The sequence below is a fragment of the Natator depressus genome, chromosome 8 (genome assembly GCF_965152275.1).
Source record: "Natator depressus isolate rNatDep1 chromosome 8, rNatDep2.hap1, whole genome shotgun sequence".
In the NCBI taxonomy this organism is placed as follows: Eukaryota; Metazoa; Chordata; order Testudines; family Cheloniidae; genus Natator; species Natator depressus.
In genome coordinates, this window is record NC_134241.1 from 44,999,782 (window position 1) to 45,027,656 (window position 27,875).

General features: G+C 50.4%; 2 protein-coding genes across 5 annotated transcripts; one reads left to right on the forward strand and one right to left on the reverse strand.

Annotated features, from left to right (window-relative positions):
- Window positions 1-832: 832 nt before the first annotated feature.
- LOC141992164 (uncharacterized) lies at window positions 833-24,595 on the reverse strand. Of its 3 annotated transcripts, XM_074960895.1 has the most exons (6): window positions 24,048-24,595; window positions 21,743-21,843; window positions 19,188-19,344; window positions 9,182-9,306; window positions 5,052-5,119; window positions 833-2,836 (listed from the first exon to the last, which is right to left on the reverse strand). In XM_074960895.1, exons 1-6 carry the CDS (start codon window positions 24,300-24,302, stop codon window positions 2,646-2,648), a joined length of 897 nt encoding a protein of 298 aa, XP_074816996.1. In that variant the 5' UTR covers window positions 24,303-24,595; the 3' UTR covers window positions 833-2,645. The 3 variants fall into 3 exon arrangements, 1 of the variants encoding a protein (XP_074816996.1); XR_012640538.1 differs by lacking the exons at window positions 9,182-9,306; window positions 24,048-24,595 and having other exon boundaries at window positions 21,743-22,242; XR_012640539.1 differs by lacking the exons at window positions 9,182-9,306; window positions 19,188-19,344; window positions 21,743-21,843; window positions 24,048-24,595 and adding an exon at window positions 9,351-9,526.
- PIGC (phosphatidylinositol glycan anchor biosynthesis class C) lies at window positions 23,152-27,490 on the forward strand. Of its 2 annotated transcripts, none has more exons than XM_074960897.1 (2): window positions 23,152-23,253; window positions 25,845-27,490. In XM_074960897.1, exon 2 carries the CDS (start codon window positions 26,073-26,075, stop codon window positions 26,964-26,966), a length of 894 nt encoding a protein of 297 aa, XP_074816998.1. In that variant the 5' UTR covers window positions 23,152-23,253; window positions 25,845-26,072; the 3' UTR covers window positions 26,967-27,490. The 2 variants fall into 2 exon arrangements, with proteins under 2 accessions (XP_074816998.1, XP_074816999.1); XM_074960898.1 differs by lacking the exon at window positions 23,152-23,253 and adding an exon at window positions 24,348-24,396.
- Window positions 27,491-27,875: the final 385 nt, after the last annotated feature.

Genomic DNA, 27,875 nt, shown 5'->3' on the forward strand with positions numbered 1-27,875 from the left:
CTGGAAGGAGGGAGTTAGAAATGATGCCTGCCCTTCCACTGTCACAGAAATGTAAGTTACACAGGCTGTGAAACTAGCCAGATTAGATCAATTTTCTATAAATTTGCAGTGGTTAAGGGCTTCGGAAATTTACCAGTATCACTGTAATTATACCACAATAGCTATCCTGGTATAACTAGCTTGGGTGCACACTTAGGCCACTGCTAGCTGGCTAATTGAACCAGTATAATAATGCTGGTAATTATGTAGACAGGCCTTCAGACTTTCTGCCCAGGACTACAGCTGCTCAGAGTTTACAGGGATTTTTTCATTCTATTCTTTTGTGGGAGGGAGGTGAATGGTCAGGAGGGCCCTTCCCAATTTGCAGCAGTAATGCATCTGGCATTAGTTGGCACATGGTGGGCTGCTTCAGAGCAGCGTAGGATGGAACAGGCCTGTTCTGTTCCCTCCTCTGTATACACTGCGTCATGGAACCTGGCCCTCCTTGTGATGTTTGTCTTTCCACTTCTCAGGCTTTCAGTTCCTGAAAGTAATTCATGAAGCTCTTATGTGTTTGGGCCCAGGCCAGCAATAGCTCATGAGCAGAAATTAAGGTGATGCATTCAGGATCAGGACCACGTCAGAAGAAAGCTTGGTCTATATGGAGGCTGAACACAAGTGCACAAATGCAACAGATTTAAAGAGCCTGCTAAACTGTCAGACTTGAGCACAGCCTTTGCCCTGTGTGGACCTCTCAAAGGAATCCCTGGATTTCTGTGCCACTGGAGCTGGATTCTAAGTAAATGGTAAATGAACAAACACAAATGCAGCATAGCAGAAAGCGACTGGCTGGGTTTATTGTGAGAGAGGCATAATTATTCAGTCCCACAACAAACAGTCTCGTTCATATGCAAGACGCTGAACGTCAATGCAATCAATCAAGGGAATAATCAATCAATTAACTAAACTAAGCTGCCTTTATTCCCTGGTCTGTCTTTCCAGTGTGTCGGTTAAGAATGTGTGTAACACGTGCAATACACTGTTCTCAAATGCTTTCAGGCTGAAAGCATTTGGAGCGCAACTATCATTTACTACATATTTGTACCTCACCTAAGTGCCTATAGGCACTACCACAATGTAACGTTAGATAGTAACAATGGTCTCGGTTGATTATTTCTTAATCTAGGTCCTTACAACACCAACGTCAGTTACACAGCTGCTTATCCTAGGCCTGGAATGACGTAAACCAGTACACTTAGAGTCGGCTCAGACGACTAAAATCGATTTATTAGAAACGTGGTGCAGTGCCCAGAAGACTTTGGTCTTCAAAAAACAGCTCCACTCGGATGCCTGGATCACTTACAGCTAGTTAAATTCCAGCCCCTTCCCTCTTCTAGTGGTACAGCCAGACATTTTTAAAGGAGCAGATGATTAAACTATTCATAGATTCACAGCAACACAACTCTATGGCACGCCTTTCTCAGAGGGCATGGAAACAGCCATCAGATGGGGAGGTCACTGCCTGACAGTGATCCATATGCATATCACAATTACACTTTCACAGCAGGCGCCTTCTAGGACTAAAATGAAACTAGCTACTGAAGAGCGACTTCTTCTCAGTGCAAAGGACCACAGTAGCAGTCACATGGCAGGGTGGCAGCGCTTTGTTAAATAGAAGACCCAGGATGGTACGATCACTCACCCAATTGCTCATTCAACCTGGGTGAAATTCCCTCTTTTCTCCCCACGCAGCCTGACTAATAATGGGCTTGGGGCAGAGCATGCCAGAGAAGCTGTGGGAAGGGAATCAACACCCAAACCGTTGGAGCGGGTGTCAGGCAACTCTGCAGCCCATCCTTGCCCGCTAGCTTCCTAGTACTACCTCGCACATATGTAGCCCTTTTCCTCTGGAGCGCTCAAAGTGCTTCATAAAAAGAGCCAAGGGACTCATTGTTGCCATTTTACAGATGGGGAAACTGAGGCACAGAGCAGGGTAGTGACTGCCCAAGGTCATCCAGCAGGCCAGTGGCAGAGCCAGGTCTCCTGGAGTCCCCACACTCCCTCTCTGAAATTTGTGGCCAGCAGTAAGGCATAATCCCAGTCCCAGCCACACCACCCAGAGCTATGTGCAACTGGCATGAAGCTCTGCAAAGGAGGGCAGAGTTCCTCTCTTTGTCTGCTCCACAAAGGCTCCTCCCATCCCAGAGGAACGGACGAGGTCTTACTCTAATGAGGATAAGTGCTCAGCCCCACTATGACTGTGTAATAAACTGTCGGCTGTGGTGACGTCTACAGGATGGGTGGGTCGTGGCTGACCTGTCTTTATAGGCTTCAGTCTGAGCAGGGGGAGTATGTAAGGAGCCCCCCATTGCTCCTGGAGGGGCTAAGGGCCATTTGTCTAGGTTCCTAGCTACCAAAGGGAGCACCCTGACCTGTGGAGCAGGGTGCCTCTGTCTATCTCGCTTAGCAACGTCAGCAGGACGAAAGGAGGAAAATTTGCTGTGAGCCAAAGATCTGTATTTGGGATACAATCATAAGCCATCATATTGGGGTAGGGGTCTGGAGATGGCCAAACGGTGACTCAGCCATTGTCACTGAAACTGGAGAGGAAACAATTATACCATGATATCCAGCAAGGTGGGCCAGGTTCTCAGGGTGTCCCAGCCCTAGGAAATCAAATCGCTGTCCAGATGGTGCTTTCTCACTTTGCAGTCCCCAGGCTCCTGTGGCTCACAGCCCTCATCTTCTTCTTCCCCCAGGGAGCAGAGCGAGGTGTAGTGAAGGATTCCCGCGGGGTACAAAGTGTGGGGAGAGATGGGCTTGCCAGGAAGTGCTGCTGGCCTGGTCCAGAGCCTCTCTGGAGGGAGAAACAGTTTAGCTGCGGTTTCTTGGCTGCCATGTTGGTGGGGGAAGGCGGGTGTGAGAGGAACTGGTGCAATCGCAGAGCAAGGCGTGCACTCCACCCCTCCTCTGACTGAGCCCGAAATCCAGGGGCAACCTACAACCCCATGCAATCCGTGCAGCTTTCCTCCTGCTCACATTCACAACCCTGGGAGCTTCACGTCTCAAAAGTTTGAAGGGGCCTAGGGAAATGAGTGGGAGCCTGGAGCGTTCCCCTAAATCCTGCAGATTAAACCTGCCTCCTCTGCTTCCAGGTGCCAGCCCACATACTGTTCTTGCTTTATGGAGCCCTACACCGCTTGCTTCCCGGCTCTCTCTGTTTCCACCATGGCAGCTTTCATTGATGTTCTTGAGCCAGCTCTTGCTGGATTGGACCATTGGGAGCAGAGCATTATCTGTGGTGGGCCCTTGATTCTGAGACTGACTTCCCTCCCCTGGGCCAGGACAGCATGACCATCAAGGCATGGTGTGGCATTCATTTGTCCTCAGGATTTTGCCTGGAGGGTGGGGTTGGTGTTGCCACCTATTTTCCTAGGTCCTTGGAGTGCCCACCCCCTTGCATCTGAGTGCCCCCCATTGCTGTCATGTTTATTCCTGACACATGATGGGAAGTCTCGTTATTTTGGGTTAAAAAGGGTCATTTAACTTGTTGCAGTTCCTCTTTTTGGAACTGCCCATGTGCCCATGATGGCATGTACATATATCCTCCACTATATCCGAAATCTGCTCTCATATCTTCCCTTTCCTCCACCCACACAGAGGTCGTACACAAGCATTTTTCTCAAGATCACACAGTTGCCCTCCTCCCCACAAAGCCTCTCCAGCCATGGTAGCAATGGTGGGAATGGGAGCATCGGTAGGGGCTGACGTTTGACCACTGCATGTCTGCACCTACCCTAAGCAGAGGGGTGGATGCCGTGGCTAAAGGACAATACCCTGTCTGTGATAATGCTCCTGTCACTGGGGGAGACTAATAGGAATGCTAGCAGGACCGTGGTGGTAGCTGAGCTGCTGCCCAAAAGCAGGGCCTGGCTTGGGGCTCTTTTCTGGGCAACAGATGAACCCTGAATGATGCGTTTTCCAAATGGTATTTCCCATCCTACACATGGGACGACAACCACTGCCCTCTTCTAAGGGGAGGTGTGTACAGGTGGCCTGAGGCACAATCTCTCTTCTCCCCCAGTGGACAGATCCCACAGCTCTGCCTGCTCCAGCGCATGCTGTCCTGGCGTCCTTCTCAAGGGTCAGTCAGTGAGTCTCCTGGGGGTAATAAACCCAGAGCTGCGGTTCAGGGCCATGAATGGAACTTCCTGCTGCAGGCAAAGGCTGGGGCCACCTCAAGTGCTGCGTCTGGAAGACGCCACGGACTGTCCTTTTAGACTTTGAACGCTCGTGTGTGCACAGGATGGCAACACCTAGCTCTGTGTGGCTGCCCAGTGTTTGCTCAAGCTGATGAGGATCAAGGCACAGCCAGGAAAGGAGCCCTGACTCAGGCCTCTGCTCTAAATACGAGAGCCCAAACTTTCTGAAGGAGCTGCTGTTGTTTGGTGCCTGTTTTGGGGGGTTGATTTTTAGACGCGCTGAGCATGGGTAGCACCCACTGGCTTCAGACGGAGCTGTGGGTGCTCAGCACTGGAGAGAATCCTGCACATGGTGCTCTGGATGGGCAGGAAAATCAGGGGCCACTTTTGAAAACTTTGGCCTAGCCGAACCCAGCCTCTTAGCTCTCTCTGTGTGTGTGTGTGTGTGTGCGCGTGCGGTTACATGCCATGAAGAAGTGTTCCCATACATCTGCCTGCCTGGCAGCCCTCCACATCCAGGGGCAGCTGGTGACAATGAGGAGAAGGTGTCAGTGAGCTCCTAACCGCTCTGTGACTGAGGGCAGGGCAGCAGCCTGATCACACCTGCTGGGAGCGCGCCTCCCAGGGAGAGAAGGAGGAGGTGGAGCAGGCTACGGGTTGCTGTATAGTAGAGCTCTTCCATTGAGTTTGGTGCCTAAATAACTTAGAAGATCTCAGTCAAAGGAGCAGCACAAAGCACCTGAGGCTGAGTTCAAAGCTGGCTACTCCCTGCCCTGAGCACATAGAGCTGCTAATTGCAGAGAAGAGCGAATGTTTCAAGATGGAAGCCCCAGGGCCACTGCACCAAGAACGCCAAAGGAAAAGCCAAACCTGCTACGACGAGGCCACCGAAGGCAGGATCGGGGGCTTTGGCTCTCACAGGGTTGAGGGACATCAACCTGAGGACCAAGAAGGGAAAGGAGTCAGGTCCCCACATGCCAGGGCTATGAGTCAGGAGGTTTTGATCAGCTAGCGAGGGCAGGAACAGGGTGGCAGGTGTCCCCCTGGAGTTTTTAATGTGCCCCTCACTAGAGGATCTTGGGAATAGGTCATGATCATCTTCCCTTCCCGATACTTCTGCCTGCTGGGCTGGGAGCCAGGTCTGCTGGTGGAAATCCTGGCTCCATGGACGTCAACCGCAAAACTCCCACTGACTTCCATGGGGTCAGATCTCATCCCGGAGCCTAACCCCAGCTTTGCAACTGACTTCTCCTGATCTAGCGAGACGCACTCAAAACTCCCTGGGCCTTCCGCCCATACCTTCCCTATAAGGAACCTTAGCAGTCCAGCGGTTGGGGCCCAGAGTGCGCCCCCTCGATGCGCTGGGGCACAGCGCAGCCTGGGTGCTCCAAATGGCACCGTGCGGGCAGGCTGTGCCAGGCTGACCCCACTGGGCAGCACATTGCATCAGCTTAGTGGGGAAGGGACAAGCCAGCACAGACACAGCTGAGCCAATGGTGGAGGGAGGCGGGGGCAGCCTGGAGGTCCAGGTGGGGAGAGAGATCAGCCAGCCTATCCATTACACTGAATGATTCTTCCTGTGTTTAGCCCTTTCATTATTCCCCCTCAACTGGCTCCACTTGGTTTTTCAGGGGCTGGTTTGTGCTGAGGCTGTTGGGGCAGAAGACGCTCAGCGCTTTGCATGTAACATTCTTATTAAAATGGCACTTTTGCTGGGACTTGCAAAACTTGGCAGCCTCCCTGTCTGAAAGGTGCTGGGCACCTTCAGCTCCACTGGGACCCTGGCAGGACGGGGCCCTCGACGTTCAACAGAACCCCAGCTTCCCCTAGGAAAGACAGTCTCCTGCAGCAGCCAGAATACTCTGAAACCCCCCCAGATTCAGCTTCATTAACACTGCAGCCCAGCGCACACTGGACTGTTTGTTAGACAAGGAGCCTGGACCCTGCATCTCCACACACGGAGATCTAGTCACGTGAAACTGGCAATGCTGAGCATACGTGCTGATTGGAGCATCCTGTTAGGATTCCCACATTTGGAAACCCAGCTTGGCATGTCCCTCTGAAACCAATGGAAGCCAAGAAACACGAAGGTGAATGGAAAGATTTTTTTGGAAAGAAAACGAGGGCAGAACACACAGTATGAGAGACCTACAGTGCACTGTAAGCACATGCAAGCTGCACTCTAGAAGAAGAGACTTGGAAATAAAGTTCTTTCTCCACTTCCTTGCAAAGTCCAGAGTGTCACTGCAAGAGTGCATCAAAGGCTATGTCCACGCTTACGGCAACGTATCGGCACTACAGCTGTAGCTACAGGCTGCAGTGAAAGGCTCCGGCAACAGGGAAAGACATTGACATGGGGAAAGCAGCAGGGAAAGGCTACTGTAGTGGGGAGGCAGCAGGGCACTATACTACTAAAAACAGCAGTGGAAATGTGGGAGGAAGTGCTTGGGCATGTAGAGAACTGGGTAGGATATATGCCCTGGGGGTTCAGGTGTGTGGGGCACACTTCTCTACTCACCTAAACAGTGCCGTATGCTGCTATTTATAACCGTACTAGCTGGGCATGCCCTGTCTGTACTCTACACAACTCCATAAAGTAAATGTAGCCCTGCCCTAAGGCAATCTCCACACTGCAGTCAGAGGTGTGACTGCCACACACATAGACATTCCTGAGCTAGCTTTGATCTAGTTAACTCAAGTAACAGTAGCAGTGAAGCCATGGCAGAATGGATGGCATCTGCCCAACTATGTCCCCAGTGTTCTGGGCAGGCAGGACGAGCCTATGCCACCGCCCTTGCTGCCATGGTTTCATTGCTATTGTTACACAAGCTGGCTTTGAGCTAGCAAGATCAAAGCTAGGTCTGGTACCTCGAAACATGCTGCAGTGCAGACATCCCATAAAGCTGAGCATTCTCCTGCTTTCTTTGTGCATCTGTGAGAGCTTCCTAGCTTTCTGCTACCCCGAGCTAAATCCAGAACAACTCCTGTGACTTCAGTACAGGTACTCTGGATTTACACTCCAGGGCAACTGAAGAGCACTGGGCCCAGAGCCTTGGCCTCAAGTCTTGGCAGGTAGGTGGAGGAGGAACTGATTGTCCAATATTATAGAGTATCAAACATGTTTTGTTCTTATCAACAATATTTACAGCAAGGTGTATGCTGCATAGTTCAGGTCTGGCTCTGGCTGTCACCAGATTCTGGGTTGTTCAGCCCTGGGGATTTGGTTTGGGCCAATCTCTCTTATTCACATATTTAGGGAAAAACAAATGTACAAAACAGGACCTAGGAGCAGCACTATCCCTTAGGTTTTACAATGCTGCCATTCAAGTCTTGTCAAAACTCCTATTGATTTCAGTGGAAGGAGGATCGGTCCCCAACCCAACCTTCCTCTGTAATATTTAAATTGACACACACATTACAGATTTCAGATTTTATGCTAGGTTTTTTTTTATGCGGAAAGCTTTAAAGCTAACGGTTTGAGTCACTCCCTAAGCTATCCTTCATGAGGGAGAAAATAGCCAGGTATGCTGTGTGTTAAGGATGGACTGTGACTCCACTAGCCTGAAGAAGAGCTCTGTGTGGCTCGAAAGCTTGTCTCTCTCATCAACAGAAGCTGGTCCAATAAAATATATTCCCTCCCCCACTTTGTCTCTCAAATATGCTGAGACCAGCACAGCTACAACAATACCACGATCTCCCTTAACATGGACATTTCTGGCTATTGCCAACTTGCATATCCATTTTATGGGTGTATAAAGACTTTGCTTGCTATTTAATGTCCCTGTTTGAGTAACCTTCCACACACACCAAAAATCGCCACTTTCTCATCATCCAGTCTTTCCCAGAAATGTGGAAATCACATCAATTTACCTAGGACTCTGCTCTAACACTAGGGGGACTCCATTTCAAAAACCAGTGCCCCAAATTGGTCACAGTAGAGAGAGAGGCACAAACAGGAAAACCACACTTTCAGAATTGCCAACCCCAAACGTAAAAAACCCCCATAAGATTGGCTTAAAAATCATGAGATTTAGAATGAACAAAACAATTTGGGACCTTTCTCTTGGCCTTCTGTTTTCTGAGCCCTTCAGAAGCACCTGGGTCACACTTCCAAGTTTTTCTCTGCAGCATGAGGGCTAGAAACTTTTTTTTTTTAATGAAAGCTGAGATTCTCATATAATCACATAACTCCAGGAGCTGGAGAGCGGTTTAGTAAAACATCAAATCTTGTGAGAGCTGGCAACACTATTCCCTGATTTGTGTCAGTAGTGCACAGTTTGCATGTGTAAATTACCTCTTTATTCGCTGCACAAGTGCAACTTTAGTGCCCCCCCCCTTTTTTCTTTTTAAACTAGGCCTGCTATGCCTTAGCAGAAGATAAACCCTGAAAGTTTTTGGTTTCCAATTTATCCAAAGGGATTGTGCAATTTTAGGGATTTCGGGTTCATAAAACACTTTGATTATTAGCTACATTGCAGAAGCACTGAATGGCCTCTCATTGTGCCAGGCAGTGCACAAATACACAGTACAGGACAATCCCTGCCCCTAAGAGCTTAGACACAGACCCTCAAAGGTATTTAGGTTCTTAACTTCCAGTAATTTCAGTGGAAGTTAGGAGACAAAATACCTTTGAGGACCTGGGCCTGATACAAGTTGTGAAAGGTGGGTGAGATAAACAAGTAGGTTGGGGGAATATCATCTAAAATAACAGGATGTGTAAATATAGACTAGGTAGGTGCATCAGGGAACCAGTCAGAAACATTCTGACTAAGACTGGTTGGCTCTGTAAGCACATACATATCTATCTATCTACACACACACACTTATGTATATAAGCTATTGCTGCCCTGTGAGTCGGCTTTTATTTTCATATGGACACCTGGAGGATTTTAAAATGGCTGATCCATGGATATGTTTTTTTATGAAACTTGGTAGCAAGGTTGCTGGAAAACTAACCCCCTCGAAGAGAAGGCAGCCTTGCAACAAACAGATGCTTTTACCTGGCTTTCCGTAAGTGCCCGGATGAGGGAAGAGAGAGTAGTGGGTTTGCTTCAGTCTTTTGCTGCCCTAGTAGTTCTCTGTGATGAAAGCTGCCTGTCCTTAGACCAGGCCCTGGAGAAATGCACTGTTCAAGAGTGGGAGAAGGAAAAAAACCCACAGATATTTTACCTGGTACCACAGCAGCTTCTACAACATGACAGTCACGAATGCTCCTTTCTTGCAGCACAAACAGAACAGTATTCACGGCAGCTACTACCCGCCTCCATCACCACCCCCAGTTCTAGGCCTCTTGGATACTAGATCATGGACTCATTAACATCCAAGGTAAACAGACCCTCTGTAACAAGCAGTGCACTATTAACTAGGAGTAAGACAGCTCCTCAGTTTATATTTGATTCATGCATGAACGGAGCTTGTCGTATTTGGAGAGAGTGTGCGGCCAATGGGACAAAGACCAGAGTGTCATGAGCATCAGTGCCTTTAGTCTTCTGTTTACTACCCCTAATGTAAGCCATATGACTTTGCACTGAGTGCAAAGATCTCAGCCCTTCTAAAGGCAAGTGTTGTCATAGCAAGGAAAACTGAGGCAGGGAGGTTCTGGAGCCAGCTTGATTTCACACCCACAGTTAGTAGCAGAATGGGCAGCCTGAGCCAAATCTTCTCCTCCCACATCTCTGATTTAAGGGCTGGGCCCGATCCAGCAAAGCAGGAGAGCTGCTTTGCTCCTGAAGTGCTGTGCTGGATGGAGGCCAGAGTGCTCAGCTACTTCAGCCATGCTACTTCCAGTACCAGATATTAAAAGAATCATCTAAATATTCAGATTCCCAAGCCATCTTCCTGCATAATCTATTGAATGACAAAATCTCCACCCATCCCACGCACACACAAAGTCCCCAAAATATCCTTCTCTAAGCGATGGCAGATTTGCGCATAGATCCAAGCCCCTGAAAGGCTGTTCTATGCTGGTTATCGACACAGACTTCCTGATCGGGACCATAGATACGGACTCGGCGGGCTATAATATAATGACATTTAACATTCCTGTGGTGGGAAGAACACCTCAACAGCCCAACACTGTGGCATTTAATTTCAGAAAGGGGAACTATGCAAAAATGACGAGGTTAGTTAAACAGAAATTAAAAGGTACAGTGACTAGAGTTCAGAGTAGCAGCCGTGTTAGTCTGTATCCGCAAAAAGAAAAGGAGGACTTGTGGCACCTTAGAGACTAAGAAATTTATTTGAGCATAAGCTTTCGTGAGCTGCAGCTCACTTCATCGGATGCATACAGTCGAAAATACTACTGCATGCGTCCGATGAAGTGAGTTGTAGCTCACGAAAGCTTATGCTCAAATAAATTTCTTAGTCTCTAAGGTGCCACAAGTCCTCCTTTTCTTTTCTTTAGTGACTAGAGTGAAATCCCTGCAGCTGCATGGACACTTTTCAAAGACACCATAATAGAGGCCAAACTTAAATGCATACCCCAAATTAAAAAACACAGTAAAAGAACTAAAGAAGAGCCACCGTGGCTTACCAACCATGTAAAAGAAGCAGAGAAAGATAAAAAGGCATCTTTTAAAAGTGGAAGTCAAATCCTAGTGAGGTAAATAGAAAGGTGCATAAACACTGCCAAATTAAGTGTAAAAACGTAGTAAGAGAAGCCAAAAAGGAGTCTGAAGAACAGCTAGCCAAAAACTCAAAAGGTAATAACAAAATGTTTTTTAAGTACAGCAGAAGCAGGTAGCCTGCTAAACAATCAATGGGGCCCCTGGACGATTGAGATACAAAAGGAGCACTTAAAGACAATACAGTCATTGTGGAGAAACTAAATTAATTGTTTGCTTCAGTCTTCACGGCTGAGGATGTTAGGGAGAGTCCCAAACCTGAGTGGTCCTTTGTAGGTGACAAATCTGAGGAACTGTCAGAGATTGAAGTGTCATTAGAGGAGTTTTTGGAATTAATTGATAAACTTAACAGTAACAAGTCACTGGGACCAGATGACATTCACCCAAGAGTTCTCAAAGAACTCAAATGTGAAATTGCGGAACTATTAACTATGGTTTGTAACCTGTCCTTTAAATCAGTTTCTGTACCCAATGACTAGAAGATACCTAATGTAATGCCAATATTTAAAAAGGGCTCTAGAGGTGATCCTGGCAATTACATACAGGTAAGTATAACATCAGTACCGGGCAAATTAGTTGAAACAATAGTAAAGAATAAAATTGTCAGACACATGGAAGAACATAAATTGTTGGGCAAAAGTCAACATGGTTTCTGTAAAGGGAGATCATGTCTTACTAATCTATTAGAGTTCTTTGAAGGGGTCAATAAACATGTGCACAGGGGGATCCAGTGGACATAGTGTATTTAGATTTCCAGAATGCCTTTGACAAGATCCCTCAGCAAAGGCTCTTACATAAATTAAGTTGTCATGGGATAAGAGGGAAGATCCTTTCATGGATTGAGAACTGGTTAAAAGACAGGGAACAAAGGGTAGGAATAAATGGTAAATTTTCAGAATGGAGAGGGGTAACTAGTGGTGTTCCCCAAGGGTCAGTCCTAGGACCAATCCTATTCAACTTATTCATAAATGATCTGGAGAAAAGGGTAAACAGTGAAGTGGCAAAGTTTGCAGACAATACTAAACTGCTCAAGATAGTTAAGACCAAAGCAGACTGTGAAGAACTTCAAAAAGATCTCACAAAACTAAGTGATTGGGCAACAAAATGGCAAATGAAATGTAATGTGGATAAATGGAAAGTAATGCACGTTAGAAAAAATAACCCCAACGATACATACAATATGATGGGGGTTAATTTAGCTACAACTAATCAGGAAAGAGATCTTGGAGTCATCGTGGATAGTTCTCTGAAGATGTCCATGAGGTGTGCAGCAGCAGTCAAAAAAGCAAACAGGACGTTAGGAATCATTAAAAAGGGATAGAGAATAAGACGGAGAATATCTTATTGCCCTTATACAAATCCATGGTACGCCCACATCTTGAATACTGCATACAGATGTGGTTTCCTCATCTCAAAAAAGATATACTGGCATTAGAAAAGGTTCAGAGAAGGGTGTGATGCAGCAGGGAGGGGTGAGTGTTGACCTGGGAATGTGGCAGGGGAGTTTCACTGGGAATGGGATACCTGAGAGCCTGTAACCTGAGCCAGGAGGGGGATGGAGGAGGTAACACCTCTGCCCAGGGAAACTGGACAAAGGCTGCAGGGGAGAGCCTGCTGGGGGGGGAGGTTTCGTTTCAGTTTGGTGCTGGGTGGTGGAACGCAGGGAACCCCAAGGCTGGGGTCTAAGCTCCCTGCCCCCCAGAAGGACTTGACTGAGGGGTCCTGGTTGTACCCACAAGCTCTGTTTTAGACTGTGTTCCTATTGTCCAATAAACCTTCTGTTTTCCTGGCTAGCTGAGAGTCACGGTGAATTCCAGGAAGAGGGGTGCAGGGCCCAGACTCCCCACACTCCGTGACAAAGGGCAACTAAAATGATTAGGGGTTTGGAACGGGTCCCATATGAGGAGAAATTAAAGAGGCTAGGACTTTTCAGCTTGGGAAAGAGGAGACTAAGGGAGGATATGATAGAAGTATATAAAATCATGAGTGGTGTGGAGAAAGTGAATAAGGAAAAGTTATTTACTTGTTCCCATAATATAAGAACTAGGGGCCACCAAATGAAATTAATGGGCAGCAGGTTTAAAACAAATAAAAAGAAGTACTTCTTCACACAGAGCACAGTCAACCTGTGGAACTCCTTGCCTGAGGAGGTTGTGAAGGCTAGGACTATAACAGGGTTTAAAAGAGAACTAGATAAATTCATGGAGGTTAAGTCCATTAATGGCTATTAGCCAGGATGGGTAAGGAATGGTGTCCCTGGCTTCTGTTTGTCAGAGGGTGGAGATGGATGGCAGGAGAGATATCACGTGATCATTTCCTGTTAGGTTCACTCCCTCTGGGGCACCTGGCACTGGCCACTGTTGACAGACAGGATACTGGGCTGGCTGGACCTTTGGTCTGACCCAGTATGGCCGTTCTTATGTTCTTATGGGCTAGTCCGTCCCACGTCCCACCGCTCATGATGCTGAGGTTTAGTGCGCTAGCTCAGTCAAAGCTAACAGAGGTATGTCTCCTTGACCTGGAATTATCACCTTCCAGCTCAAAGAGCAGGCCTGCCCACAGAGAAATCGACTTATTTAACAGGCAGCTTCAACACAACATACAGCGGTTACCTGCAGCGTGGTGTTTGAGGGAGTATCTAAAAAGTGAACCAGCCTCTTCCCTGTTATGTATCGATGGCATGACAGTCCTCTGCAGAGAACGGGCTGCAGCTCTGGCTGTGCAAGCAACAGTGTGCATCTTTATTTAACAGCTATGGATTGTGTGCCATTTTCCATTCATGGAGAGGCTTGAAGACCAAATGCCAAATGTCCAGGGCCTGATTTTGAGAACTTGCCTGCGGTTGCAGTTTCGTACCCCCACTAGCTGTTCCTATTTAATCACAGGTGCTGTTTCTAGTACTTCGACACTGAGCAAGCTGCTGGGGCAAGAAAATCAGATAGGCAGATGGACAAGTACTATGAACTGTGCCTGTAAAACGGGAGGCTAGTTTCAGGCCTTCCCAGATCCAGAGCCTACAGATCGGAAAGGAAAAGAAAGGAAAGGAGTCAGATACGGACAGTGAGACAGAATCTCCAACAGCCCCAGTTCCAAACAGATCAGTTCCCAGCTAGTCATCAGGAGATTGGAGGTGCAAATCAAGGCAAGGGACACTAAAGAAGCCAAAGCTAGGCCAGCTGAGACTTAAGGGTACTCTGAAGGCACCAGTAAAAGACTCTGGCAGACCATCACCACCAGAATGGAGCTCCTCAGTTAAGGACCCTCCCCTGCCGGTCCTGCCTGAAAAGTCCCTGCGGATAGCCTGTCAGCTGTCTGGGGCAGGGACTGTCAGTTACTACAAGACAGTAGAGCACCTACCACAGTGAGGGCCTAGTCTGATTGGCCTCCAGGTGCTACTGCAATATAACTCTGCCTCTCTTGTGAAAGGGGAAAAGATATCCATGTCTCCACACTGGAGAATGCAAGCATCTTCTTCTGGCACAAGCCATCTGGTGGGCCAAGCTCACGCTGGGGCGTAAGGCTTCAGGCTGTTGAATCTGGAGACATGTGAAATCCAAAGGAGGCATCCAGAATCATTGCAGTGTGACATTTTTCACAAGCTGAGTTTAAATTAAGGTGGAGAAGATTCAATTAACTCCCTAGTTGAACTCAGTGATGCTGGTGTCTCTTGCCCCGAGCCCCCCTAAAAAATCTGCTGTGAAGCCCATGAGAGTCATGGTCTAGGGATCTCGGCATGGGCCTGGGAACCAGTCTGTGCCCTGTTTTATTTGTAGTGCATGAAGGAGGCCTGAAGTTCTTCTTCTTCTTCTTTTAAGGAAAAGAGGCTTTTTAGTCCTTTTTTTAAAAAAAGCAAGAGAAGACTCGATAGGTGACCAGAGAACTTGCAGGAGTAGAACATCACAAGTGATGAGTAAAACTGGCATTGGGGTATGGAAGGGAAGGGTTTTTACACCAGATGGTTTCAAAAGGTTTAGGGTTTGGTTTCTCTGTTTCAGCCTCTTCATCTGGCACGCTGTTCGAAGGAAACATGTGTTGTGAAAGATTAAACACCTGGGACCCTTGACCCATGCTCAGAAAGCTCCTACATGAGTGCACAGGGCTCCAGCAACCAAACGAACGAAAGCAAGACTGATGTCTCCAAAGTAAAAAAAACAAGCAGGGAAAAGAAATCATTCAACCAGTTCTGAGAAAACTCCCCAGATTTATTCTTCCTTCCCACACCACAAAGCAGCCCCAAAAAACCAGAAGCTTGTCTTTAATGCTCTCTCAAAACCACAGTGGATTTTCCTCTCTTCTCACCCTAATCTACACACTATGACCAACACTTTCAAACAAGGGAGTCACAAGTTAGGTTGCTACTGAACACGAGTGGCCTGATTTTCAGGTCTGCTGAGAACCCACTACAATGACACTGTCTAAAACCTTCCGTGGGCACACTGCTAGTCTCAGAAGTCCGTGAGAGCTGGCTGGGTGTCTCTAAGGAAGGATTAGACCTGCAGGCCAAAAACCAGGCCCCTAGAGCCATATACAGGCAGTAAATCAGCAGCCTACATGTCAGGGTTGCCAAGCCCTATAGGAAATGCACTTTACACTTGGAAAACACGTAGACTACAGGCACCAAGTGGGATTAAGTCTGACCACATCTGAAAATTAAATAGCCTTTGCTAGAGTGAGCAGTTTGCCGTGCTGAATGGTGAGCAAAGGCCTGACACTCCAGGGAATGGGGAGCATTCACTTTACCAAGAGACTGAGCCACCAGAAGGCAAACTGTTTGGGTGTTTGGTAGCGAATGTGTTTCTTGGTGTAAAACTAGTGGGGTCCCCATGTCAGCCCCATTGTCGGCTCTCCTTGTCCTTTGGTCTCTCTCCTTCCTCAGCAGCTGCCTTTCCTCTTTCTTCTCTCAGGGTCAAAGCTGGCTGCTGGAAGAGAAATGGAGACGTGCTTTGTCCATGCTCAGAAGAGCACAGTCCTAGAAGGCTCTACCCTGCAACTGGTACCACTGGGAGGGAAAGTACCTCAATGCATTAGCATGGCTCTCCATCATCGCTGTTGCAGCTGCCAGGTGGCCTGCGGAACCCACTGGGAGAGAGGGGCCCTCTACCCTGGGGGCTGCTCTAACTTACACCAGGCAGGACCCTGGATGCCCCTAGAACACAGGGAGTACACAGCGAGAGCCACCTTTGCTTCTCTCCCCCATCCCTGTGCTCAGTGCAGGTTTGGAGGGACTGAGAATGGACCCCAAATGCCTCCCTTCTCAGACTCACTTTAACCTGTTTGAATTCCGTTGCTTTGTGTTTGTTTTATATTTCTTCTTAAAGTGCTCTTCCCATGCCCTCCCCCCGTCATCTCCTCTGGCTTCCACGTTGCTTTATTCTGTTGCACTCTTTGTTCCTTGTTTGTTTTTTCATTTGTACTCAGCCCATCAGGCTTTGGGGCAGGCACCATCTTTATTTTGGGGACTGCACAGAGCCTGTAGGAGCTCAGTAAATCATTGCAATCGCTTTGTCCCCTCTTCTCTCTCTCTGGCGCTTTGTGCCCATTCTGTGCATGCTGTGTGCTCTCTCTCCTGCACTTCACGTTTGTTTCCTGCAGTCTGGAAGTTTTTCCTTCTTGCTTTCCCCTCTCTTTCCTTGGCCAGATTCCTCTCTGTAATTGTCTTTTACCTTTTCTAGTCTCCCCTTTTCAGCTGTGCGAACTATACTGCCGACGAGCAAACTACACCCCTTCCCCACCAGACACACACACACACAAATACACACACATGCCACACCCACATCAGAGCAGGGCTGCTGATAAAGCGGCTGGGACTGAGAAGAGTCTGCATTGCTGCTGCTCCAATCTTGGCCTGTCATTCTGGCCCCAGTCGGAGACCCCAGGAGCAGATTTATTCGGACCTTTGTCCATTTCAAAGCATGTCAGCTGGAGCAGCCCTGAGGGGCTGTGGGAGGGGTTACCTGGCACAGATCTTCATTCAGAGCAGAGCTAGGGCATGTGCTTTACCGCGGGCAGCCAGTGCTCTATCTTCGTCCATAAAGATGTACTGGTATCACTAAAACCAGTCACTCTTGAGCTCTGGAGCTATTAGCTCTGTGTCCTGAGGGGTTTCGGGGCCACGCTGGGACGTGAGTGTGTCTGTTACTGACAAGTCACTGTCAGAGGAGGGAAGTCACTGAGTGACAGAGAGCCCAGTAGCTGGAGAGTGGCTGAGACCTAGTGGCCAGTTGAGTGTATTACAGAGGGGGATTCCAGATGAGGGGATGCCATCTGGGTCACAGCTTCTTCGTTCATGGATATTTCAGGCCAGAAGAGACCACTGTGATTTTCTAGCCCAGTGGTTCTCAAACTTTTGTACTGGTGACCCCTTTCACATAGCAAGCCTCTGAGTGCAACCCCCCCCTTATAAATTAAAAACACGTTTAAATATATTTAACACCATTATAAATGCTGGAGGCAAAGAGGGATTTGGGGTGGATTTACAGCAGGCGACCCCCCCATGTAATAACCTCGTGACCCCTGAGGGGTCCCGACCCCCAGTTTGAGAACCCCTGCTCTAGCATGACCTCCTGCGTCCCACAGCCCAAAGACCCTCCCCTAATCTGAGCCCATAACCACCTCCTCCCTGTCTCATATTTACTCTCTGATATAGTATTTAGTGGGGGGGGGCTCACTTACTGCACTAGAGGGGGCAGTCAGAGTGGGAGACCTCTCCTCCTGGGCTTGGGGTGGGGTGGGCCAGGGCCACCTGCCTTCTCCTTTTGAAGCTGAACAGCTTGGGGCTGGCCAAGAGGATATTCCTTTCCTCCCTGTGGGGAGGAACCCCCCAGAGTGACCCTCACCCCAGCTCAGCCCGAGCCAAGAGCAGCCCTGGTCGCTTCAGGAGGCAGGGCCATGCATGGCCTCATCCAGAAAGAAGCTGGCTCTAATATGGGAGGGAGAGGGAAAGGTAAAGCAAGAGAACCCAGAGACCCCCTCCAGGATGGACACTCCCTGCTCAGGGCTGAGAGAGCCATAATAACTCTACAAGCGCTGCCCCCATCGATAACCCCAGCCTGAAAACACGACTGCCGAACATAAACAGGCCTCTCTACATTGGTGCAGCTTTCCCTGCCCCGCCTCCTCAGCAATTGCTATTATTAGTGACCCCAAACACAGACCAGGACCCCACTATGTTAGCTGCTGTACAAACACAGAACACAAAGACAGTCTCTGCCCCTGAGGACCAGGCAATCTAAGACAAAAGACTAATCAGGAATACAACAACCAGTTGTAATGAGAGAAAACCAGTCAGAATTTAAAGCCTGTATGTACATAAGACCACTGAAATGCAGCTACCTCTGGGGTGGGGACAACTGGTATGCAGTGTGGGGGAAGGGGAACGATGGCCAAGGGCAACAAGGTATTTAAACAAAGTGTAGAGCTGACAGGACCACAGTTTAAGGTCTCATCTGAAAGACCCACAAGGAGCCAACTGCATGTAACACACAATGCTAAGCAGGTCCAATCGTCCTGTTTCAAACCGGACTGTCCTTTTTTTGGGTGGTTTGTCCCCAGTGTGGTAGTGAGACAAAACCAAACATGATTTTATCTGGCATTGGACCGGGGCCCCCATTTTGAAGAGCATGCTGCAGCGCTGGTGTGAAACACCAGTGGGGTGGAGCGGTTCCCTCTTCTGCATGAACTCCTCTTTGCAGTGTGACCTGCTATGCATCGTGCAAGCGAGGTCATGCCAGCGAGGCGGGGTAGACCCACGCCCCAGAAGTACTGGAATGCCAGGTACACTGGCAATGGGTGAGTGGCTACCCAACCCGGCACACCTACTCATTCAGGAGGAAGCACTGAGTCAGATCTGGTTTGATTCAAACCTGGGAAATCTAATCCAAGCCGGATGCTTGCACCACTGAGTTTGGCCTTCCAGGCAGGGGCCAATTAAAGGGGGAACCTCAATCAAAAGTCAAGATCTGATCCACAGGTGCAGGAAATGGCTCCTTTACTCCACTCAGATCCTGTCCCACTGCTTGTGAAGGAAGGGGGGAAGTGAAAAGGAGGTGACTGTCTATCCCAGTGCTCCAGTGTGGGAGGATGAGGGGCAGCGGGGAAAGAGAAATAGACAGAGATATTCATAATCTTATGGGCTTTAGAGGTGGAAGAGCCCTAACAGGCCACATTCATCTCTGGCGGAACTGCCTGAGTCTGTTAGTTACTCTAGGAGTGATCTGGCCCACCAGGCCCTCTTGTGTCCCTCCTGACAGTGTGGGACTGCCCCCTACACTATGACCTAGTGCTTTATATAATTACATCCGAGACTACACTTAATTGCCTGCTTTTCACCACCTGGAGCAGACCCGGCTCTCCAGTAACAAAGCTTGAGAGATTGCGCTTTTACCCTCTGGTTCTTTCGAGAGCCACAGCTCTGCTTGCAGGGAGAAGTCATCAGACAGCTCGTTTTGCGCGGAGGTGCTCCCAGGGCTGAGGGTCTGAATCCTGGTGGGTTGTAGCTTTCCCTTAAAAACAGGTTTCTACTCTTGGCCAAGGACGACTCCCTTCAGGAAATGAAATAAACAAGAGTGAGGATTGTTAGCACAGCCGGGATCACCGCAGTTTGTCCTGTTGTTTCCATGGCCAGAATTGCGGCTGTCGCTCCCTCAGTGCCCACATTTTCCTGCCAGCTCATGACAAACAAGGCAACCATAAAATCTGTCTTAGGAGAGCCAAGGCAGTTTTTCCCCCACGCTGTCACTGGGATTACACCCTCTCTGGCCAATTGCCTCCCCATCACTGAACCGTGAGAGCCTCCTACAGGTCATCTGCCAGGATGCTTCTGACAACAAGCATGGGGCTGCTCTTCAGCCACTCAGTGCCTCTGTCCCCCCACCTCTCCGCTGACTGGCACACTTGGGGACAGGATCCAGAGCTCAGTGCTTCCTAAACCTCACAAGACTCTGAGCTGTAATGGGAAGCTTCAGCTGGCATAGAACGGGGTTGCCCGCTTGAAGCCAAACTCTGCTAAGTGTGCAGAACTCCCAGATAGCAAGGGTGAAAAATTAGGATGGGGCGGGGGGAATAGGCGCCTATATAAGACAAAGCCCCAAGTATTGGGACTGTCCCTATAAAATCGGGACATCTGGTCACCCTAGCAGAACTTCACTGTCTCACTGGGAGCTGGATCTGTACAGCAGAGGGCACAGCTGTCATTCATACTCAGCCATTCTTTTTGCAAGCAAAGCATTAGACCTGTATTACACAGGCCTCCATCTGTCTATGAAGAGGTGCTCTGAGTCCATCTCTCCATCTTCCATTCTGACAGGTGAGGTCAGCCAAGGAGCTCTCCTAGACAGTCCCGAGACCAGAACATATGAGCTAGAGGTGGACTTTTCTCAGTGAGGCCACCTCCACTCTAGAACTCATCCCCTCTGGTAGTCCCAAAGCATTCATTGACCTTCACAGGACACTTCAAGGCATCTTTGGTTCTCTAGGCTTGTGCATGAGGCTGGCTCGAACGCGAAGGGGTTTTTGGGAGCTCTCATTAGTTCCTATTGTGGCTCTTTAGTTATGGGCTAATTGATGTAGGATTTTTAAATATGTGCATCTTATAACAAGACACAACAAACCTGCCCCAGGCAGACCCTGCTTTTTGGCACTCATTGTGCAAGCTTTTCCCGGCAACAGACTGGTTCTCCATTGTGGGGTAGGGGAATCCCACTGAATAGGGCTGAACTGGGGCCCATCACAAAACTCCGATCAACGACTAGAGTGCCCCTCACTAACGACTAGAGTGCCCCTCACTCCGGCCTGGAGTGTGAGCATGTGCAGTCAACAGCCCAGCCAAGGGCCGCCTCTGCCAGGTAACGAGCCAGTGACAGACCCAGTGAGCAGGAAAGCGCCCTATCCTAGCAGAGTGTCTCCTGAAACGTGCACTGTGCACTTGCTCCCTGTTTTGCTGTCACCCATGGAAACGGTATTGCACTTCTTAGGGCTCGTTTTGACTGCACTGGTCCCTTACAGGGTGTCGGTGGAGACTGGGGAAGTGTGCACAGCTGCTGCCTTTGCCATAATTGCTTTGTGGGGAAAGGAATTCAGAGCCAGCTCCTCTTCTGGAGTAAATCACCGCTGAAGTTAGATTTACACTAGCAGAGGATCTGGCCTTCCAGTCTCGGGAACCTTTCAGCAGCACTAAATCCTCCTTCTCCATCAGTCTCTCCACCTCAGCTTCATTCCTCACCTGCCCCCTCACCCTCTTCTCCCCTACCCTATCACCCTCACCCCTCTTCCCTTCAATGTCCCCCCTCTCTTCCCTTTTCTTTCCATTTGGCTTATCCCCCCGTCCTCAAAAAAATCATGGAACTAACATGACATCACATAGACTCAGCGTCACAGGGTTGAAGGCCAGAAGGGACCCACCCCCCGATTATCTAGCCTGACCTCCTGTAGATCATAGGCCACCAACGCCACCCAGCACCGCACAACCCAACCACTGAAATTCGACCAAAATATTACAGCCCACAAGTGATCGGACTGTTGTGAGCTGCAGGCAGAGAACAGGAAGGACTGAGGTGCACTCAAATCCAAGGCCCCTGTAGTAGCAGGGAATTGGTTAGGTGAGACATGCCCAGATAATCCTGGCAAACAATCAGTGCCCCACGCTGCAGAGGAAGGCACAAAACCCCCAAGGTCACTGGCAATCTGAGCTGGGGGGTATCCTTCCCAATCCTATGTATGGTGATCTGTTCTACTCCTTCCCCGACCCTGGGTCTGTCTGATCTATTTGTCAGGGCTTTGGGGCAGGGGCTGCCAGCTACTCTATGCTCAGACAGTGTCCAACACAAGGGGTCCCAGGTTTTGGTGAGTCCTTAGGCCCTAGCATAATGAACAGGATTAATAACGACACATGATTGCTTTAAGAACAAACTAACACTCCTCAAACCCAGCCAAGAACACTACCTTCTAGCGGGCTTGCCTGGGCTATGCGAGGAGCTGCTCTCCTTGCTGAGCTGCCAGGTGGTAGCAGGATCTGGAATGCGGTCGATAGTTATAACAGGAACCTAGAAAGAAACGAGAGTGGCTCATCTCCAGTCATTGCAGCACCTGCTGTATCAAACCTGACGGACTACCTGGCACTGCACTCCAATGCTTACTATCTATACACCACTGGCAGCCACAGGCATTCACACTTTGCACCCACAGCGTTAGGTAGGTGACTAGATTTTGCCTCCACCTCTGGGTCATTGGTTGGAGATGCAGAGTAGCAGCATGCAGGAGTTCGAGGCCAAGCAGAGCTTCTACTTTGATACCATACGAGTTCTGAGCACCAAGCAATTATAGGTCCGTCTCCTGGCAGGAAGAACCTAAGAAGCACTTGGACAAGTGGGTGCATACTCCTGCTTCAGTGATAAAGCAGGTTGTATTCACTTTCGGCCAGACTCTGCTACCCATACTCACGTCAAGTATCACCTCGCTGCCTAGGTACTACTCTCAGAGTAAGGTGTTACTTGATGTAAGGACGGCAGAATCGGGATTTAAACAATACACATCCTCACGCCCAGGCAATGCTTATTTCTTATGGTAAATAGCTGGAGGTTCTACTGAAAAACAGCCAGGGCACGCAGAGCTGGATTCAAAGGGGCAGGGGCTGGCCACATACCAAGCTCCCTGGGTAAAGCGGGTCAGAAATCGGAATTTCTGTTTCCTGGGAAAGTCTGGAATCTCAACATTTGTTATTATTACTGTTCCCATTAAACCAGATTTTTGAAAGAATTCCTTTTGGGTCACGTGAAATGTTTTGTTTCAACAACCTCAACTTCGGACTATTTATTTCGGGTTTATATGATTTTTTAAATTTTTTTTTATAGTTTCTACTCAAAAATCAAAACGGTCTGTTCTGACCAAACGCTGTGTTGTGATTTTTGTCCAAAACCAAATTTCACGGAAATCAACACGGTCCGTTGGGACGTTTTGAGTCTGACAAAGCGGCATTTCCAGATGGAAGAAAACACTCCATCGGAAACGTTTCCACCAGCTCTGTTCCCCGGGGGGCAGCTGGCATGGGAGCAGGCTGCTTGGGGCGACCCTGGATATTTCGGATTTATCCGATCTCCTGGGGGGTGACCAGACCAGATATTAGGGGCTTTGTTTTATATACACAATTATTACACCCCCCCCCCCGCAAAATAAAAGTGTCCTGATTTTTCACACTTTCTATCTGCCCCACCCTCCCCCATCTCCGGCCCTGGTCCAGCCCCACGCACTAGCATCCCCGACAGCAAGGCGCTCCCCGTCGCCCCGCTCCCTGCCCGCGCAGGCTGGCGTGTCTCGCTGCAGAGCCGGCCGCGCGCGGGCCAGCAGGGGGCAGCCCCCGCGCGCTGACAGGCTCAGGCTCAGGCCCTGCCTACATGGCGGAGGGAGAGTCACCCCCCGCGCAGACAGGAAGCGGCTCCCCAGCGACCCAGGCACAGGTACCGCACCCCGGTTCCTTCCCTGCCCGGGGCCCAGCCGCGCTGCCGGCTCGGGGATTGCAGCGGGGCTGCCCCATGCCCGGGGGGCGCAGAGCGGGGGCCGCTCGCCGCGGGGCGCTGCTGGCGGCAAAGCCCGCGGCTCGGGGCGGCGGGAGCGGGGAGCCCAGCACGGCCCCCTGCGGGACAACTCCCGCTTGGCGGAGCCGGGGGCGGCAGCAGACGGCGGGGCTCGCCGCGGGCTCGGCGTAAGCCGCGTCCGGCAACTGGAGGAAGGGAAGCGGCAGGGTCGGGTCTCGGCCCTGCCTGCTGCCCGAGCTCCGCTGCGGGCGCGCTGTGTCTCCGCCCCACATGTCTGACCGGTGCACCCCCCGCCCGCCTGCAGCCCCCGACCTGGGCACCCCCCGCCCGCCTACAGCCCCCGACCTGGGCACCCCCCCGCCCGCCTGCAGCCCCCGACCTGGGCACCTCCCGCCCCGCACGCTCTAACCTGTGTACAGCCCCGCCCGCACCCCTCCCCGATCTGTACAGACCCCGACAGCCCCGCCTGCACCCCGATCTGTACAGCCCCCACCCCACAGCACTAACTCCTACAGCCCCGCCCACACCCCATCTGTACAGCCCCCACACTCTACACTCTGTGTACAGCCCCGCCCGCACCCCACCCCCACTCTGACCCCTACAGCCCCGCCTACACCCCTCCCCGATCTGTACAGCCCCCACCCCACAGGACTGACCCCTACAGCCCCACCTACACCCCCTCTGTTCAGCCCCCACCCCACAGCACTGACCCCTACCTGAGATCCGGCTGGGAGTCCCTTGAGCTGTTTGTTCCTGGGCTGAGGCAGGGTGTTCTCAGCACAGGGCTCAGAATTTAACCCAGGCCACTTGCTCTTCCCAAGCACAGAGTTGGTAATCTTTGGGGCACGTTGCTTTCCTTGGGGCTTTCCTTGAGCGGGGAATGGGCTCAACTTCTGAGAGCTGTTCTCAATCCTGCAATGAGCTCCCTTCAGCTGGTCTCCATGGGGCACTGTGCTGGCACAGAGATCCATCCAAACAGCGCTCAGTGCAAACCTGGGGCCTTAGCGGGCAAACTTCAGAGATATAATGGTCCCTGCACCCAAGGCCTCTCTACACTCCTACAAGGTAACAGTGAGTCCTTGGAGTGTTTCATCCACCAGCCCTTTCCAAAACACTAACACGATCAGATTTCTATTTTGGTCTCAATCATGAGTTCCGTAGTATTTACAGTCAAGAAAAATTCCTCTTTGCCAGTAGTGTATAGATATTTTCACTCTCTTTTCAAAATGGAAAGAATCAGGTGAAATTTGGCCAAGAAAAGTTTTTCATTTAAAAAAAACCCAGGGATTTTCCCATTTATATAAAGCCATTCCTGCATCCTGGGGAACGCCCAGCATTGCAGCGCTGTGCTAGGGCATGAGAACCTAAACCATTCATTTCTGCTGAAAGACGAGAAATCTGATGGGTGAAATCCTGACTCCCTTGAAGTTAATGTTAAAACTCGCACTGCCGTCAGTGCAGTCAGCTTTTCCTCAGTGTGTGTAAGAGAGTCGCTGTCCAGAGTTCACTTGGACTTAGGACATTGTGACAAAAAAGATACAGGAATAAGTCATCAGGGCCAATGTTCCCTCTAATTTTTTACAGCCATGTGTGGAATGAATTTTGTGATGTGCACCAATATGGAGGTGATGTGTGGTGAGGGTGGGAGCGAGGGATTCAGAGTGCGGGAGGGGGCTCAGGGCTGGTGCGGAAGGGGTGAGGGCTCTGGGGTGGGGCCAGGGATGAGAGGTTTGGGGTGCAGATGGGGGCTTAGGGCTTGGGCAGAGGGTCTCGGTGGGGTGGGGGGTGAGGGCTCTGGGTGCAGGCTGCCTTGGGGCTGCAGCAGGGAGAGAGGGCTCCCCCCAGCCCTCTCTCACCACAGCAGCTCGGGGCACCTCTCCCCTGCTGCACGGCCACACAGCTTAGAGGGAACTTAGATCAGGGTTTGAATTTTACCCTTTTTAGTAAAGGATTCCCATCTACTCTGTAGAGGGGCACAACAGACCCAGTCTTACTCCAGGCAGGGGCTGCTTGGCTCCTTTGCCTCTGGCTAACTTCCTTCCCCACCATCTGTACTGCAGCAGTGCACGGCACAGACATGGGGCTCGGCTGCACGACGGTGCTAGGACCCAGAGCTCTCCATGCAATTCTCTCTGCAGTCTCTGCCCGGTAGCTAGCTTGGTATTTGGTTCTGCTCAGAGAGATTAAGGGACTTGCTCAAGGTTGCACGGGCTTGGGATGGAGCTGGGAACAGAACCCAGGAATGCTGACTCTTAGGTCTCTGTTCTATCTGTAGTTACCAGAAAAAGCACCCAAAGATGCTCATACGACAGAAGCCATCTGGCAAGTAGCATGTGAGAGAGTCCGAGGGACTTGAATGTTGCTGCCCTAAGAGCAGCAATAGCTTATTCTGTGCAAGGTCTCCTGCTTTTCTCAGAGTTCCCGGGCCTTGCCTGGGGATCAGAGTTCAGTCATTGAATCTCTGGTCTGCATTGCCCAGCAGTTGAGTGATTCGTTGTGTGTTTGTTTTCTAGGAGCTGGCAGGGCTCTGCACAGAACGAAGTGGTCACTCTCAGCGCCAGCCTGATGCGCGGAGCTCTGAGTGCTTTGTGACGAGCGCTTCTCAGAGGAGGGGACCTACAGAAACCTTCCACTTGTGCACTCCTGGAGAATGAGCCCTCCCCTGCGTGTGACTCTCCCAAGTCTGTGTGAGGGGATTTCGCTCCAAGAGGCTGCTGACGCAGCAGGGCTGTGCTGGGAGAATGGTCTGTGCCCAGGTGGAAGCGAGCCCTCGGAAGCACTGGCAGAAGGTGCTGTATGAAAGGCAGCCCTTCCCAGATAACTATGTGGACCACCGGTTCCTGGAAGAGCTGCGGAAGAACATCTATGCCCGCAAGTACCAGTATTGGGCAGTGGTGTTTGAGTCCGGGGTGGTGATCCAACAGCTGTGCAGCGTCTGCGTCTTCGTCGTCATCTGGTGGTACATGGATGATGGGCTGCTGACCCCACAGTGGCTGTTCGGGGCTGGCCTGGCCTCTTCCCTGATTGGCTACATCCTGTTTGATGTCATAGACTTGGGGGTGGGGAGGAAGGAGAGCGGTCGGACCTGGTGGGCGGACCTGAAGAGCACCCTGGTGTTCATAGCTTTCACCTACGGCTTCTCTCCAGTGCTGAAGACCCTGACAGAGTCGATCAGCACAGACACCATCTACGCCATGTCGGTCCTTATGCTCCTGGGGCACCTGATCTTCTTTGACTATGGGGCCAATGCTGCCATCGTCTCCAGCACGCTGTCCCTCAACATGGCCATCTTCGCCTCTGTGTGCTTGGCCTCCCGGCTGCCCCGCTCCCTGCACACCTTCGCCATGGTCACCTTTGCCATCCAGATCTTTGCCCTGTGGCCCATGCTGCAGAAGAAGCTCAAAGCGCGGACACCCCGCTGCTATGTGGGGGTGACCCTGCTCTTCGCCCTGTCTGCACTGGCCGGGCTGTTGACCATCTCGGGCGTCGCTGCCCTTCTCTTCGCCCTTCTGTTGATCTCCATTTCATGCCTGTGTCCTTATTGCCTCATCCGGCTGCAGCTGCTAAAAGACAACATTCATGGGCCTTGGGATGAAGCTGAAATCAAGGACGACCTCTCCAGGTTCCTCATGTAGACTCATCCAGGACACACGGCAGGCGGGCAGGACCCCACTGGTGCTATCGGAACAAAGACTTCTGCATTGGAGACGATCTCCTGCATGACGGAATCTCAGAGAAGTTGCGGGGGAGGTTGCAGTGTTATAACAGAGCTTCTTCTCCCAGAGTGAGACAAACTGCTTGGTACATACCGGGAACTTTTGTCTCCCCAGTGTCTACGTGTATCGTTCTCGCTCATTAATACTAGCTGAGCTCCCACCGTGGAAGCGTGGCAAGAGCACAAGTAGACAGAGGACTGTAGGCAGATGCCACCATTTTATCCACCACATCACCTGCTCAGAGCAGGTCTCCATGATGTACATGGCACTTAATGCCAACTATAGGGCAAGACGTCTTCTCCTCACTAGCGGTGCTGTTGGCTCTGCTGCTTGGGAAGCTGAATTAAGGGTAGCAATAGTGGGGAATGTTTTAGCCAAAGTTTACTGGTGGAGATGAGGCCCACTGGACTTGCTGGGTATTTGGAGAGCAGCTTTCAAAATCTCTTTGGTAAGCTGGACTTTCTGGCTATTAAAAGCATCCAATCCTTCAAACCTCCCTGCCTTTGTCATTTTTCTGTGAAACAGTCAAGCGGGAGCAGCACGGGGGGGCGGCTGATGGGGCAGGCAGATCAGATCCAGGGGTTGTATTTTGTCAAAGGGCAGAGTTTTCATTTCTTAGTTCAGAGGTGCCACCGCAGGAGCAGGAGTGTGGGGCGGATCAGGAGTGGGAATGCAGGATACCTGACTGTGCATTGGAAGGCCCTGTGTTTGCTCCCATTCCAGTGTTGCGTGGGATTTCTATGTGTCACTGTAACACAACCAGTGAGAAACTCAAGCAGAGCATCCTGGCTTTATCTCCCTGCAGCTTGCAAAGCTGTCGGGTCCGAT